Source organism: Helicoverpa armigera, chromosome 2, assembly GCF_030705265.1.
Source record: "Helicoverpa armigera isolate CAAS_96S chromosome 2, ASM3070526v1, whole genome shotgun sequence".
NCBI lineage: Eukaryota > Metazoa > Arthropoda > Insecta > Lepidoptera > Noctuidae > Helicoverpa > Helicoverpa armigera.
The window spans coordinates 10355786-10370932 of record NC_087121.1 but is presented as its reverse complement, the minus strand read 5'-3'; the positions used below and the strand labels follow the sequence as shown (position 1 = coordinate 10370932).

Below are 15147 nucleotides of genomic sequence, written 5' to 3'. Positions count from 1 at the left end.
TTTAAATTAAGGACAAAAAATATTTACTGTCTTTAATACTTTAGATAAAACGCTTTATGGGAACTGAACACTAACTTTTGTAGCGGACACTTGGCTGGTCAGCTAATTAAAGACAGTAAATGCTTAGTTAAAAAAAAAAACGGAATATATAGAAATAGTCGCCATACTTTTTTTTAAAGTGAGTAAAATATTTATGAGAACTCAAATTAGGTAATAATTTAGGTTACCTTCATTAACATTTTTCATTTTAGTCCAAACAATACGACTAAAACAAAATTTCTGGTAAGTAAAATGTGTTAGGCTTTTTTGAATAAAGTTTTATCATGCGGATTCATTCATACCACTTGAACTGTAATAAGAACATGGTAATAAAATTATTATTAAAGATGCCTTGTTAATGCACTAAAAAAGTCAAGTTTTGAGAACAACTGAAAACCGGCGTCAAGGAAAAATCCCCATTCACGGTGGTGTTATAACGAAAATAGAGAACCATTAATATTATTCGGTACTGTTTTTTCGAAGTCATTTGATGCTTAAAGGACGAAAATTGTGTCTGCAGAACTTTAAGATAACAGCCGGGTCGGGAAAACCTGTACTGCAAAGTGTTTCGGAAGATGTTACTTTTGGATAAGCACCGCACGTCCATACTGTAGTTGGCGTTTTCTAGCAAAGATGAAAGTTGCTCTGAACAAGTATTGAAAAATGATTTTTTTATCTGATAAAACAAAGGGATTTGAAGACTTCTAAAAAAATAATTGATTTTAGTCACTTCCAAAACATGTGGTCTAACCAAAGAAAGTTCTCAAACGTAGGAAGCAAAACTGTTATAGTGTGGGGCTGGTCGCCACTGTTTAGTGAAAGACCCTTCAGAAAGGTATTATTAAAAATAGGCGAATTCAAGTACTATAATATTTCATAAACAAGCATATCGTTATAAGCTAAGCATAATTTACCGGTCATTAGGACTTTCCAAATTAGAAAAGCTCTGAAAAACACTGCAAGGGTAGTAAAAATGACTCTTTAATCGGGCAACTTATGGCGGCTTAGGTTTGGCCTATTGCAAATCCAATGAAATAAAAATTGTTAATAGGCGAAAAATACTATGGCAATAAGTTGTACATGGAACAATTTTACGATCAATTTTACACAGATTTTAATTAAGCATGGAAGAAAATCCCCTTAGCGACTTTTACAAAACTGACCGCTTGCTCATTCAGGGATGTCGTACTGTTTTTGAGGTAAAATGAAATAAACCAAATATTAATATTTATTGGAATGTTTAATCATAGTGTAGGGAATGTTGTTGTAGAAAGGTAACTCCAATAATATTAATAATTTGTATTTCTTACTCTGAGCAAATGGAGTGTCTTTAATTAGATGGCCAGCTCTCGTTATGGATCATACCGCCCGAGATTCGGATAAAGCGAAAAAAAACTAGTTGCGGGGGATTATTGAATATAATCATTAGTTTTAACATTTCACAATGCCCTCTTAAATATTTTAAAATAGAAAAGAAAGTTCCAATGGCAATCTGAAAAAAGAAATACAGATGAAATGCTCCGGTAAGTTACGATTCCAACAGTGTCTTTAATTAGTTGTCCATGACTGTATGTATTTTTGTTATGTTTGACGTTTTTTTCTGCTTAATCGATATGATTATGCGATATCAATTGTGTTTAATTTGATGATTATAACTTATTCTGAATGTATTTTTAGTTGAGTCCTGATTTTAATCTTCATGGCTTTGTGATTGAAACTATATCCCACTTAACTGGATCTGAAACTATTGGGCCGTACATCATTGGTTCATGACTAGCGTAGCTTATTTTTTTTTTCGTACAATTTTGCAGCCTTCAGCATTCTGAAAATTCCGTTTAGAATACAGAATTAGGATCGGTACAAAATATGTGTAAAATTGTCTTGAATACCTTGTTTCCAGTATTTAAGAACTATGTACAGTAGGTTGGTAGGTAGGTATATATTTTTTTCCAACTTCAATTTCCTTTATTTTTTGTTCATCAATAAGACCAAAATCATGACGTATGTATACAGAAACTTGAAGGCTAAAAATAAGATGAGGAAAACATACATTTATAGGCCCAGCAACAGACGGGATTAAGTCAACAAGAGTTATTCAGAACAGCCTCGCGTCCCGCATCAATTTGTTCCTTTATTATAGGACATAGGTGTACCCTTTTCATTCTGCATATAGAAACTGATTTGACACCTGACAGGGCCTTTGAACATTCAGGAGAACCTGTCTTGATTGAATCTTACATTGAGGTGGTTGATGTTTAATCTAAGGATTTGGAAGAAAGTAACACTGCAATGTACCAAAAAGTTCCAGTTCTCTGCTAATGGTCTTCTTTATAGATGTTTGATTTATATTTATATACTTAGTTTTGATGTTTTGAGCAATGAAAATAGATCCTGAAATTTCAACGAAGATAACGTTTTAATGTCACAAGTAGGCACTCAATATTGATGGGATTGGTGAGGATAAGGATAACATTGTGTAACTAAGTAAATACATAGTTAAGATATAGATCTGTTGAGGAAAAGTTGCTGTTTCTCTCCTGAGTTCGCAATGTGGAAGTTTACTGAGAATAATTCCATTAAGGATTGGGGTCCACAACTTTACTGTAATATGACGTCTGTATAGTTGATGTTTTCTCAGGGTATCTTATATTTTTGTTGTGTTTGTTTATTCTCGGTTTTCTGTTTAGAAAATTATTCATGAGCGGGGAATGTTACGTAGGCTGGAGTATTTTGTCACATGCTGAAGCTCTGAAAACAGTTTAGCAAAAACTTTCTGATTACGAAATAGTATAGTAACAAAAAATGTATTATTTTCTTGTTGTCACTCATCGTGAGCTAGTGACGTTGTGTGTCGACCCAAATGATTCTCTACACAACACATATTGACGGATATATTAGCAGCTCTGAGCGTGACAGATCGTTTGACCCAGACTGCCGCCCAAAACTCCCCATCTATTTTCGCCAGACTACTGCCTCAACAATAAAAAAATATTCTATAACCCAACCTTATAACATAGTTTCCTGCACCACTCATTTTCCTACTCCGAAAACTGTTTGTAATTCAGCCGGTTTATACTGAAAGGGCACGGGGTGAAGGACGCCTGTTATGCTGGGAAATCGGCGATCGATAATTTGTCTGTTGGCTGTCCGTGCAAACATCCACCTTAAATGCTGCGGAATAGAGTTTAATATAAACCCGTTGCGTAATATGTTGACCTGTTGGTTGCGAACGTGTTCCGACTGCGAACTCCTTCGATTTTGAGCCGCTGTGCTTATTATAAACGCTTGGCAACTTGTTGGCGATGACAGGGGGATGTTGGCCGTATCGTGTGCGCCAAAGTTTGGCCCTATTTGTGTCACAACTCACTACTGATGGCGGAAGATAAGTTGGTCGAAGTATACGTCGCTATCAGAAACAGCTGCCGTTGTAAATTCGTAAGTCAGTCAAGGGAAATAGGTTAAGATGGGTTCAGCAGGTTCGTGTTGTAGTGTTTCTAGATTACTCGGTTACTGCTGCATTGCGTTTCACGTCCATTATTTTATAGGTTTCCTGTTTTGTTTTCTAGTTCAGTGTTTTGAAGAAATTGTTGGTATGGTTATTACTGGAATTAGAAGGAATCGTACACGGAAAGATCCTGTCATGCGGTACAGGTCCAATTAAAGGTGCTGTTGCTCATGAAGCTTTAAAGGAGAAATAAGTATGAACTTTGAAGCTTCATCTGAATTCATAATTCATTTTTGCATCGTTGAAAGTAGAAGCACATCTTACGAGCAGACCCTCAAATATTTTCATTTCCCATCAAAAATGTCGGCTCCTACAAAATTTGTTGAGCGCAGAAATGTGCCTCTCACAATAAAATGATGTAGGCATAAAAGTATATGGTTGAACCCTCGGAAATCTTGAAACGGCTATACATAGGTATAATTCTTGCGATATTTTTCGTGTTGAAGACTCCTACGTTGTATCCGTACCTACATGTTTGGGCTTCACAATATCTAGATTATTTTGTATTTTCCTATGTAGGTGGTTGTTTTGACGCCTTGGCTGTTTATTAATAGGTCTATTTTACCCTAAGGGTGTTGTGATGACGTAACAGTTTGGTCTTTATTTATAGGTAGGATTATCTGCCTAAATCCTAGTGACGTCATGTTCGGCTCCAATAACAATATTTATCAGTTCGTTGGCACATCATGTATTTTAATTAGTCACAGATTTTCAGTCTGGAAAATAAAAATAGTGTCCTAACGCCTCAACACAACAAAAAAAGTAGTTGAGGTTTTGCAATTAAACGAGTAAATACAGCCGACTTTGAAAGACGCCTGATGCATCATTAAGCCCTTAAACTGTAGCGTGTCTTACAAAGTTGCGGCAATTTAGTCGCGGCGATAATCGCACATGTGCGTGGGCCCTTACGACGTTGTAAACAAGCGTGTGACTATTGATTTCTTGCGACCTGCCCGCGCTGCGACAAACACATTACCAGCTTTGTTTGTTGTGTCGGTTAAGCTGTTTTTTTGACATTTTTAGGGTGAAAAGTTGATTGCCTATAGGACTGTTGATTTTAAGTTTCGTGAGTTTTTTTCTGTTTACATACCACTGTTTTTACGTAAGCAATCCAAAGAGATCCAAAAAGATGGCTATGGTACGAATATGTTCTCGTTTCATGATTTTCATTTTCTTCTCAACCCTCTAAAGTCTAACAAAACTATGCGTTAAAGTATCCCTTCCAATTCTTATCCGTCTATCGGATGGTTAACTACAATAGTAAATCGTACTTGCACTTGGATACACAAGGCGCCAAATGTTATTGTACTGATAACGCATTAACATCGATAAGTACGTGATAGATAACATGCTTATCTGGCACATAGCTCTTGTTGTACGCTCTGTTGTGGCTTTTACGCTCTTTTGGGCGCAATCAGTGTTTATCAGCCTAAAGGATGTTTATAGCACTTACTTTAGTAAACGATTTGTAATGCAATGTCCTTAAGATGGCACCCAGGGTGATTTTTGGCGGAGGCGGCTTTTTTGCGTTGAGAATAGTATACAACGTAGGTGCAGACTTAGTGTGGAAGCCGAACGCAACATATGTAGTTGGAAAAAAGGCTCGGAAGATGATGACGTAGGTGCAGACTAAGATGCATTCTTAAAGTCCGAGGGTAAGGTATTCGGCATAACTGGCTGTAGATCAGGCGCAGGACTGACATGAAAAGTCAGAACTAGTGGTACCTACGTTAAAACTTTACGCCTTACGGAAAAGTACTACCAAGTAACTAAATAAACGTTCGTTGTATGTCAACCAAGCATCTTTTAAGTTTGTCGTGTGCATTAGTGATGTTCATGGCTTAATCTTATCTTCCAAACGGATGTATCGATATCAATCAAAGTTCATCTTTCTCTTTGATTTTAAAGGTTATTTTACAGGATAGTAGTTATGACTGAAGAAATCACTTCGAGGAGTTGAGTTATAAAAGGTTTAAAAAGAAAATGCCGGAATCTGAATTTGGCGTCTTATGTCTTAAAAATTGTAACATTGCTATTGTTTACATTGAAGTTAAACTAAAAGTTGTCACGTTCGAAACATTCAGTTGTCATTGGCTGATAACGATGCGATATCTTTGCGATAAGCGCGAATTCGTCAATGTTTTTTATTGTTGGTTCATATGCTTCAATTCGGGGGAACCCTAGCAAATAGATTTATATCCGGTCTTTTATTGGAATATTTTTGGTACATATTACGAGTAGATGACAATATATTCAACCTCCTTTTTCAGCCGAAAATATAGCAATTAATCGACAAAATAAATACAATAGAATAGTATATCCGCAGTGATATTTGTGGTATCACGTCAATAATTGGAATCAGATAAATATTATCTACCGATTCAAAATATTTAGGTCAAAACAATAAATTGAACAACAACCATAAAATAATTGCAATTTTTCAACAAACACGCCAACTTCAAACGAAATAGGTTTTTCAATAACTTTTACACGGAAAACATTTAAAAACACATCACTATTTGGAATCGATTCAAAGAATCGCCTAGGTACTCGAATAATTTCCATAGCAATCGGACTAGTGTTGCGATCAGTCGTTTCGGCGAAGCGACGATGCACCCTGCGCCCGGGGCTGCTATAAAATCGATACTTTGTGTTTATCTACGGAACGACGTTACGGCGCCTGTAAATGCAGAAATGGGGCGCTGCACTTTGTTGACGGTCAAGCGTGATTTGTTACTTACGAGCTTAGTATTTTTTTATGTATCTAAGAATGAATCACACGTTTTAGGTTGGGTTAAGCCGATTTTTTGATCAGTCAGATCTTTTTTGGCGTTGAAAGCGTTTTTTGTTACACAATCAAAATAACTTAAATAATATAATTATATGGCAACTAGTTGTTATGTTAGAACCAAGACTATTACATAAGTAATGTTTCTATTAATAAATGGTCATTTTGGTATTGTGTCTATATTTGGACCACGAGGTCATCTATATTTTCATAATAAGTTAGTAAGAAAACAATTAGCTAATTACAAAGATAGATACTTAGACACAACCTCTACCTAGTCTAAGTTTTGTTTACTCACCGAGTCTGAGAAAAACAGATGATTAGCAAAGTGTTATTAAATAGTGCTGCTTGCATTAACACAATCAGGTAAATACATAATACATAATCATGTTGTTTTGACGGTAACCTGTCTCCGTTTACGCAATTACGTCACATAGCATAATAAACCATACAGATACTCCCTTATAATTCAATCATGCCTCTCTGAATGAGAAGAGATCGTAAAGAATATAAAGCCCACTGGATAATGATGATGCTTCTTTTCTATTGGTATTTGGTAAATCGGTATTTTGCAAGACAAAATCACAGCTAAATTGATCTGAGAAGAAGCATCACTTCCAAACGCTAAAATTGAGCAGAAAATGCCACTCAATATCTTCGCAAATTGGTTGCACATAAAAATAATAATCAATTAAAATAAAAACAACAACCGTACTTTGCCCCCAGCTATATTAGCTATAGTAAATAAAAAACTAATGACCTCCACACTATCATAACATCTATGAATGGATGCAATGTAAACATACCGTTTTCCTCGTCGCCTTCACACAATGGCCGACTTTTAATGTACATTGAAATATTATTATGACTATATTGACGTTTGTTTAGAACATAAAAAGCATTGTATGTCGAAATCTGCAAGATTGATGAGACACGTGCTTGTAAGAAAAATAATAATCGTGCGAGCAGCGCCCTCTATTGCCGTGCGAACAGAATTTTTGAAATGTTATTACAGATGGCAGTGTTTCTAAAATGTTTTGTTTGTGTTTGTTTACGGACTTTTGGGAATGGCGGAACACCGGCGTCATAACTAAAGCTTGCCTTTTACAGGTATTAAAAATAGATAAGGAAATTCAATCTCTTGTGCATTTATTAGATAATCGTCATCTGCCTAGGTTTTTCTCAAGCTATTAGATATTAGCACAAAAAAGCATTTTCATGAAATGTGACAACTGTAATCTATAAAAAAATGCAAAAAATATTTTTCAGAACCAGTAATTATTAAAACGTCACTAACAAAAAGTTTTCCAAAAACAACACAAAAAAATCGTATGCAAACCGAAGCCACGTTCGCGTTACACATACAAATGAATTCAATAACTTTTTCCACGTAACGTTATATGCAAGCTCTGACTTCACAAAGCTGTAAATATTTCGTTTTTGTTAGAAAATGCTTAGTGCTCAACTTTAGCGGGTCACGGGTTGTTATGCTTTCAAAACGATTCGATTTAGACTGGCCTTTGTTCAACTTGTTTGTGTAAACTGCACAATTTATGAATTATGTACGTATAAATTAAAGTTTATTTGCTATCTGTATTCAGATCCTCGTTTAGTTTATTACTATTGAATTTATAAACAGGTCGTAAACCGAATGCGGTAAAATCTCTATTTAATTTTGCCGAAGAGGTATCATAGCAACAAAACTGAAATCAATTTTTAAACATTCTTTTTTAGAACAAGTCGACTGTAAAATGGACGTCGACCGTTATAAAATAGAGCATCAATTTCGCACGATCCATTTCTCTTTATCAGTTCTATCTAAGGAGAGAAGCGAGTTCGCAGCACAAGTTAGATCCGAACCTTGCAACCTAATTCGAAATGCCGACGTTACACCATCCAACTTAATAAAAGATCACGGTACACCAACGCATTCCAGGAAATTAATCCAGTACAGAATGTAGGTTTTGAATTAAATTAATATGAAATAGCACTGAGGAATTGCAATGTAGATCGCTGTATGTATATTCAGTGAAGTTTCTGGAATACGAGCTGTGGGGAATATGGAATTAGGGGGTGTGAACGTTATTTGTCTCTATGCTATATGGTTTGTATAATATAAATGTCGGTGGCTAGTACTCATAGAGAATTCAAAATGCGGTTTGGTGTCCTTGTTTCCAAATTCCTCTCACTTGAGGTTGCAGTCCACATTCTCATTTTGAAACAGGAACACTGGCAGTCCAATAAATCCAAAAAGTCTGTTTTACATACTTTTTAAGGTTCTCTTCGAAAATGATATCAGCCATATTTAGGCCCAGGCCTCTAAAATAACTATAAAACCTTCGTATTCCATGTAATACCATATCTTACTGAGGTAATGAGCCGTATAACTTAGTCTGGTATTTTTATAGTCCCCATGGAACAAACGGTGAACATAAAAAGTTTTTTTTATCATCGACATCGGTTTTACGAGCTAGTTAGTGTTCCTACGTGAGGTCCTATGAACCTGGGAGTTCGTCGCGTATGTCGCTATGATTACTTCTAGAATTTTCCGAGAAGCCACCTGTAGAGAAAGCTACATATTATTGTATGTCGTAGGGTCAGGACGTTTAATGATTCTTGAGGATTGGAAATATCAAGCACATTAAATTTTGAATATCAAATAAAGCAGGCTATCCAGAAAGAAAAATAATAGCAAACCAATAATAATTGAATAAACTGATGGCATGAAAACTATTCACGATTCGCACAATTAAGTAGACTAGACTAGAATGCAAACTATGGGAGGAACAGTATGCTGCAGAGGATGTTAATGGCTTCAGATTTATTTATACGAGCCTAAAACGTCGATGGATGCCACCGAGTTCCCGTAATGGACGCCATATTCATGATCCCCTTTATATCCTTGGCGGAGGTAGGTCGAGTGGTTACGGCCTTCTTTTAGACAAATATTGATTAGTTGTGGTACTTGAAATATCCTCCTTCAATAACCGTGGGGGATAATCCTCGATGGCCATATTTTATTGGACTTATGTAGTTTGGAATTTTTGCATTCAAATATCCCAATATAGCATAACTGAAATGCCACTTAAAATTAGATTCCACCAAACTTGCGCTTCAGCATCGATCTATGGAGAATATAGTGGCAGGGATTCTAAATGTGAGCTAGATTTGAGTATCTAAAATAGGAAATGTTAAGCTGAATCCGTAGTACGATGTAGCACTGAATTCATAGTACAGGCTCGTTCGAGTGAGCAGAAATGTCGGCACTTCCCCGTACTACATTTAGGTGCGAGTTTGTAAGCGGATGCATTGATCTGGATATGAATGGTAGTAAGTCTGCATGTGTGAGTGTGTACTCACGTAGGTGTATGTAAAATGTGCGCGTGTGCGTCTATTCTGGAATTGATTGAAACTTGGTCATGGAAACAACTATTATGTTCACAATACTGAACAGCATTTATTGTGACACTAATTTATAGTTTTGGATTCTAGTTGTTGTAGAAACTGATGATATTACGAAGAAAAATGCATGTTTGCAGAATTTTCTGAATTATAATATTCCGTCAAAGCAGAATATTTCCCACAGCACACATAACTACTAAGCTTTCACAATTTCTGTGCAAATTAAAAACGTCTGTGAACCAGACATAACAAACTCCCCTAGCATTCAGGCAGAGTGCATTCAGAGCGTCGTCATGGCAACAGTTCATTACTGGCAACGTCACCAGCGCGTCTGTCCGCTTATTGAATTTACTGCACTGCGGGCGCCAATGAGCGGCACACCGTCCTACCACTATCCTCACTGTCCTATTTCGCTTTAAACGTAGTCCTAGGTCATTAGTGTACTCAATTATGTAGGCATTTTCACAGGACTATGTTGTCGCCCGACTGGGACTGTCGAGTCCCACGTTGGGCGCCAAATATTGATTGCACAAATCCTCACTTTAATGGACATGTTTTAATTCCTTTTATTATGCTCTTTTCTGCTCGGCAGATGTCCAACTTACGACGAATAATGGTACTTGCTGAAAATATTAATGCGCTGGTTTTGGAAGAGGACTTGTTTTCGCGTAGTTAACACTCGAAAAACAGATCTTAAATCTGGAGAATAAATTATTGTTGACTATATTTTTGACTTGTCTCTCGGTTGAACTAGTTCTATTTAAGTAAGCTGCATATAAATATTTATTGAATTTAATACATCTTCTATAGAATTTCGTGTTCATGTTTCAGATGCACTCTTCGCTTCCCTTCCACGAATATTCGGCTGGAGTTCCAGTCGCTGGTGGAGGAGAGCGGTGGCGGGGCTGGAGGCAGCTCCGCACAGATGCCGCCTCTCCGCATCACCATACCCACTGACAGCGACGGACGTAGCCCGGCGCCTTCTCCTACAGGTAAGACCGAAGTCACTTTGTAGTTGCTGAAATAAAAAAGGACATTTGAAGATTGCACGGTTACATGAAAATTGGGTGAATCATGTCGTTTAAAGTAAAAAATAATAATTTGGAAGTAGGTTCGAACTTTATCGTCGTGTTAAATAACGAGAATGACCGTTCAAATATCGTCACTGAACTTAAAACCAAGTGATATCTTTCTAGGACTTAGGGTCGGTTCATATCTGACGGAAAATGCGTCGAGCGTATCGTAAATGTATGGACAACGCACTAACGCATCATCGGTTAGGTGTGAATGATTGAATAATTTACCGTATATTTGTCAGTTCTGGCGTTACGCGACCGATAATACGCGACGCATATTCCGTTAGATATGAACCGACCCTTAATTGACTGACTTTTGACATTTTTTATTTAACTCATTGTGTGCCGAAAACTCGGATCCACGCGAGATACAATTAATTTTCTGTTGTTCTATTATTAGCGGCATACAAGAGGTAAAAAGAGTATTTTTACAAAAGATTCCCTATTAAATAAAGTCTTACAAGAAATTACTTCTAACCTGTTCACATTTTTCTGACAATTCATCACAATGTTTCAGGCACAATAAGCGCCGCAAACAGTTGTCCGACGTCTCCCCGAGGCGCCGGCTCCTCAGGTCGGAGACACGCCGACCTCGGCCTGGTGGCGCATTATGCTGCCCTCGCCGACCACGCGCGGCCCAACTCCAATGGAACTGCTGTGAGTATAGTAGACATAAAGCTTCTGCCAGCGGTTTCATCTGCGGGAGAAAAAGTAACCTGTCTGTAGTCGATAAATGGGCTAATTAATAGTGAAATAATTTTCAATTGGATGAGATGAACAACTTTTTCTGTTCTGTAATAAGGTGTTAAGTAATGTCTTCTTCTCTATCGATTCGCTCTTGGCAGAGCGGTCGTGGTCACGTTGAGGCGTCCACGTTAGAGGCTTTTTTCACGATCTCTTGCCATCTCTCTCTGTTAGCAGACTCTGGCGCAGTCTGACACGCAGCTACCCACTGCGGTAATGTAGTCGAATCTAAATTCGAGGTTTTGTACCTATAGCAAATGAATGGTGTTTGTTGTCACAAAGTACCATTCTTGAGAAACAAAGTGATGAAGCATTCACTGGTTGTCTCATAAATCTGAGGTTTCTTCTTATGATGATTCTCAGCCTCATTAGAGAGTAGAGACTATGGTCTGTAATAGAATGAAGTATAGGGAAGACCTTAAACAATGTGGGAACAAAACACATACATATTATTTACCATTGTGCTTCATCTCAAAATTCCAGGCGCCATCCACAAACTCAGACTCGGGCTACGGCAGCTCTCGCGACGTGCGCGAGGCGCGGGAGCCGCGGGAGCCGCGCGACGACGCCAAGCCGCCCTACAGCTACGCGCAGCTCATCGTGCAGGCCGTGGCCTCCGCGCCCGACAAGCAGCTCACGTTGTCCGGCATCTACAGCTACATCACCAAGCACTACCCCTACTACCGCACCGCCGACAAGGGATGGCAGAACTCTATACGTCACAACTTATCGCTCAATAGGTTAGTACCTTTTTGTTTCGGTTCTGATTAACCAAAGGTTTGACGGAATCGTGTGACTAACGGTAAAGGGAATAATGTGAGAGTATGAGAGTAATTTCATTGCTTAAGCAACCTACTTTTTCCATTGGTCACCACCCGTACTTATTCTATCGAGCAAGCATGGTGATTTACGCTTAATCCTCCTCTGTGTGAGAGTAGGCCTGTGCCCAGCAGTGGGACAGTGGACAGCAAAAAAAGGTGATATTGAGTAGCCTGCTTTCCTTAAAATAAAATGAGCGTGTGAACATTAATGATGTCGTAAATAGGTTGATGATGATGTAAATTGCATGCCCACAGCCAATTGAACCGTTCATTGAGATCTAGTAGTTTTTTCGTTTCATCAATGACATTTGACCATTGATACAGATTTCTGTTTAAAACCGCGGTTCACTGATTCGCTATTATAGTCATTGGATTGCAGTTCAATAGTTCATTCAATTACAACTTTATTAGAAGTAAAGAACAACGTAGTCAATGTAATCACCTTGAACTCAGTACACAATCGAGATGACATAATTATTTATTGTAGAAGAAATATATGGTCGTTTACTCAAACTGTGACAATTCATTTCCGAATACAGGTAGGTACATATATTTGGCCGCAGGTACCTCTCGTGCCCCCTCCTCTACCCACTAAAAATATTGTTTCTGCGTAACGGATCCCCGATTTTTCAACGCATAATTTCATGACACAATTGTATGCGAGTTAATGATGTTTATTTATTAAAGGTTTACTAACAGCTTCTGTGTAGAAGCTTACAGTACAATTTTTGTTATGGCTAGGACTCACGCCATCGTACCATAAAAAACTTTTAAACGTCTGTTGAACACTTGTCAAAAAAATGACAGATTATGGCGTTGAAAGTTTTACAGCCACACTTTTCTTAGACAATTGTTCAACAGATGTTGTATGTTTTTGTAATAAGGCTGACAGAGTCTATGATGTTTTGAAGTAAGTAAGACATGATTCGTTTTGTTGCAGATACTTCATCAAGGTGCCTCGCAGCCAGGAGGAGCCTGGCAAGGGCAGCTTCTGGCGCATCGACCCGCAGTCGGAGGGCAAGCTCATCGAGCTGGCCTTCCGCCCGCGCCGTCCGCGCGGCGTGCAGTTCCGCGCTCCCTTCGGCCTCTCCTCCAGGTAACCCGCAGAGATAGGCCAAGCTCATCATCTCAACTTTGCAAAGTCAAAGTCGCTTATTAAAGTAGGTTAAGATTAGCACTTTAAACGTCAGAAACTTCGTGCACGACCCTTAAGTTGGTATATAGGCTAAAAGTAACAGAAAATCTTTATGAGTGCTCTAATAGATACGGATAGTTAAACGCCTTAGGCTGACCCCATATTAGGCGTGTGCTATTTGTCGCGAACGCACTGCATAAGCGTCGTGTTACCGTCACTTGACGTGTGAGCAGCTAGAGCGTGATGAGCACACGACTCGAGCCAAGGCATTTTCATCTCCTTCGATCGAGTCAGTCACCCTACCCGCAGGGCAGTTACACGCGACGCTCACGCAGCGCTTGCTAAGCTCATATGCCCGAGGGACGCTCGCACTTAAAGTGACTTTGAAATATGTATTTTAATGACCTGATCTGGTAAAGAGAGCTGGATTATGCGTTCATGACACAGTCTTGATTAAGACAGCCTTTCACAATATCTTTCCTTTGGTCCCCAGCAACATGAGTAGTTAGAACTAAAGGAACAAACCTCTCAGTATCCCCTAATCTCTTCAGGTGCTTTGCAAGTAAAGTTGCCAGATCAAAAGTCAAGAAAAAACCATAACCGAATCCGGCCAGGATCGTGCTTAGTTTTAAGCGGAAAGAAACATTTTAAATCAATCAGAACTGACCGTTTGCGGGTCGACAGAGGTAACAGCCGGAATTGTTTAACAGATGGTCAAAGCGCTTCGAGGCGCATTCTGGTCTTATCACTGATCGAAACATATGGAACAATGTACCAAAATGTATATGAGATCAGTGTCAAAATTATGCCTGGTTTGGAAATAACAAAATTGTATTTTGGTGCTTTTTAATTTATATTATTTGCAGTCACAGTAGAATCCCGATAATCTGGATCGAGACAAATTGGTGTTATTTAGCTAATTCTAAAATTATAATTATCTTGTTCAGTATATTTTGCGATAGTTCCAAGTTATAATAATGACGATTAAAACATAATCATTTAAACGGTAGAGATGTGTTTCTAAGGGTACGTTCACATCTGGCGAATGTACCGCGAATGCTGCGCTCGCTCGCGTTTGCTCAGTGCGCGTGCAGGCGCGGCAATGGCTTGATGCTCCTCTTTAGTGCGCATTCGCCAGATGTGGACGCTCCCTAAGGAAACAGTAATATGTCTCAACTACTAGAGCATCTGACATCCAGATAATCAGGACTCTACCATAAAACTTTTTGGCCATCAAAATCTTCTACCCTCCGCCTCACTGCGCCTCGACGCTAGGCGCTCGTAGTGTGTGGTGCAGCTGGTATAACTGTGTGATGTTGTAGGTCTGCGCCGACGTCGCCGTCGCAGGTGGGCGTGTCGGGGCTGGTGACGCCGGAGGAGCTGTCCCGCGAGCCCACGCCGGACCTCTTCCCGCCCGAGGACCACGACCAGCCCAGCGCCAGGGAGGTCAGTAGCTGTACAACTTTACTCGAGACAATAGTGGTTTTCTCACAAAGTCAATTGTTTGTAAACCACTACCGTTACTTCTACTTTGTTTGCCAATCTGAAGACTGTAGCCCATATAAAATACATAATATGTTGGCGACGTTGTTGAAATTCGCTAATTAAAGGCGCAGAAGTCGATTTGCTAACTGTGC

At 38.7% G+C, this 15147-nt stretch overlaps 1 protein-coding gene across 1 annotated transcript in view; it reads left to right on the top strand.

Moving 5' to 3' along the window:
• Window positions 1-15147, top strand: part of LOC110377868 (forkhead box protein K1) — a 50491-nt gene that overhangs the window by 28152 nt on the left and 7192 nt on the right. Inside the window, exons 2-6 of the mRNA XM_049843739.2 lie at window positions 10566-10726; window positions 11328-11467; window positions 12038-12294; window positions 13316-13471; window positions 14833-14956. Coding sequence (XP_049699696.1) covers window positions 10566-10726; window positions 11328-11467; window positions 12038-12294; window positions 13316-13471; window positions 14833-14956 — 838 coding nt within the window. The remainder of the gene's footprint in view (window positions 1-10565; window positions 10727-11327; window positions 11468-12037; window positions 12295-13315; window positions 13472-14832; window positions 14957-15147) is intronic.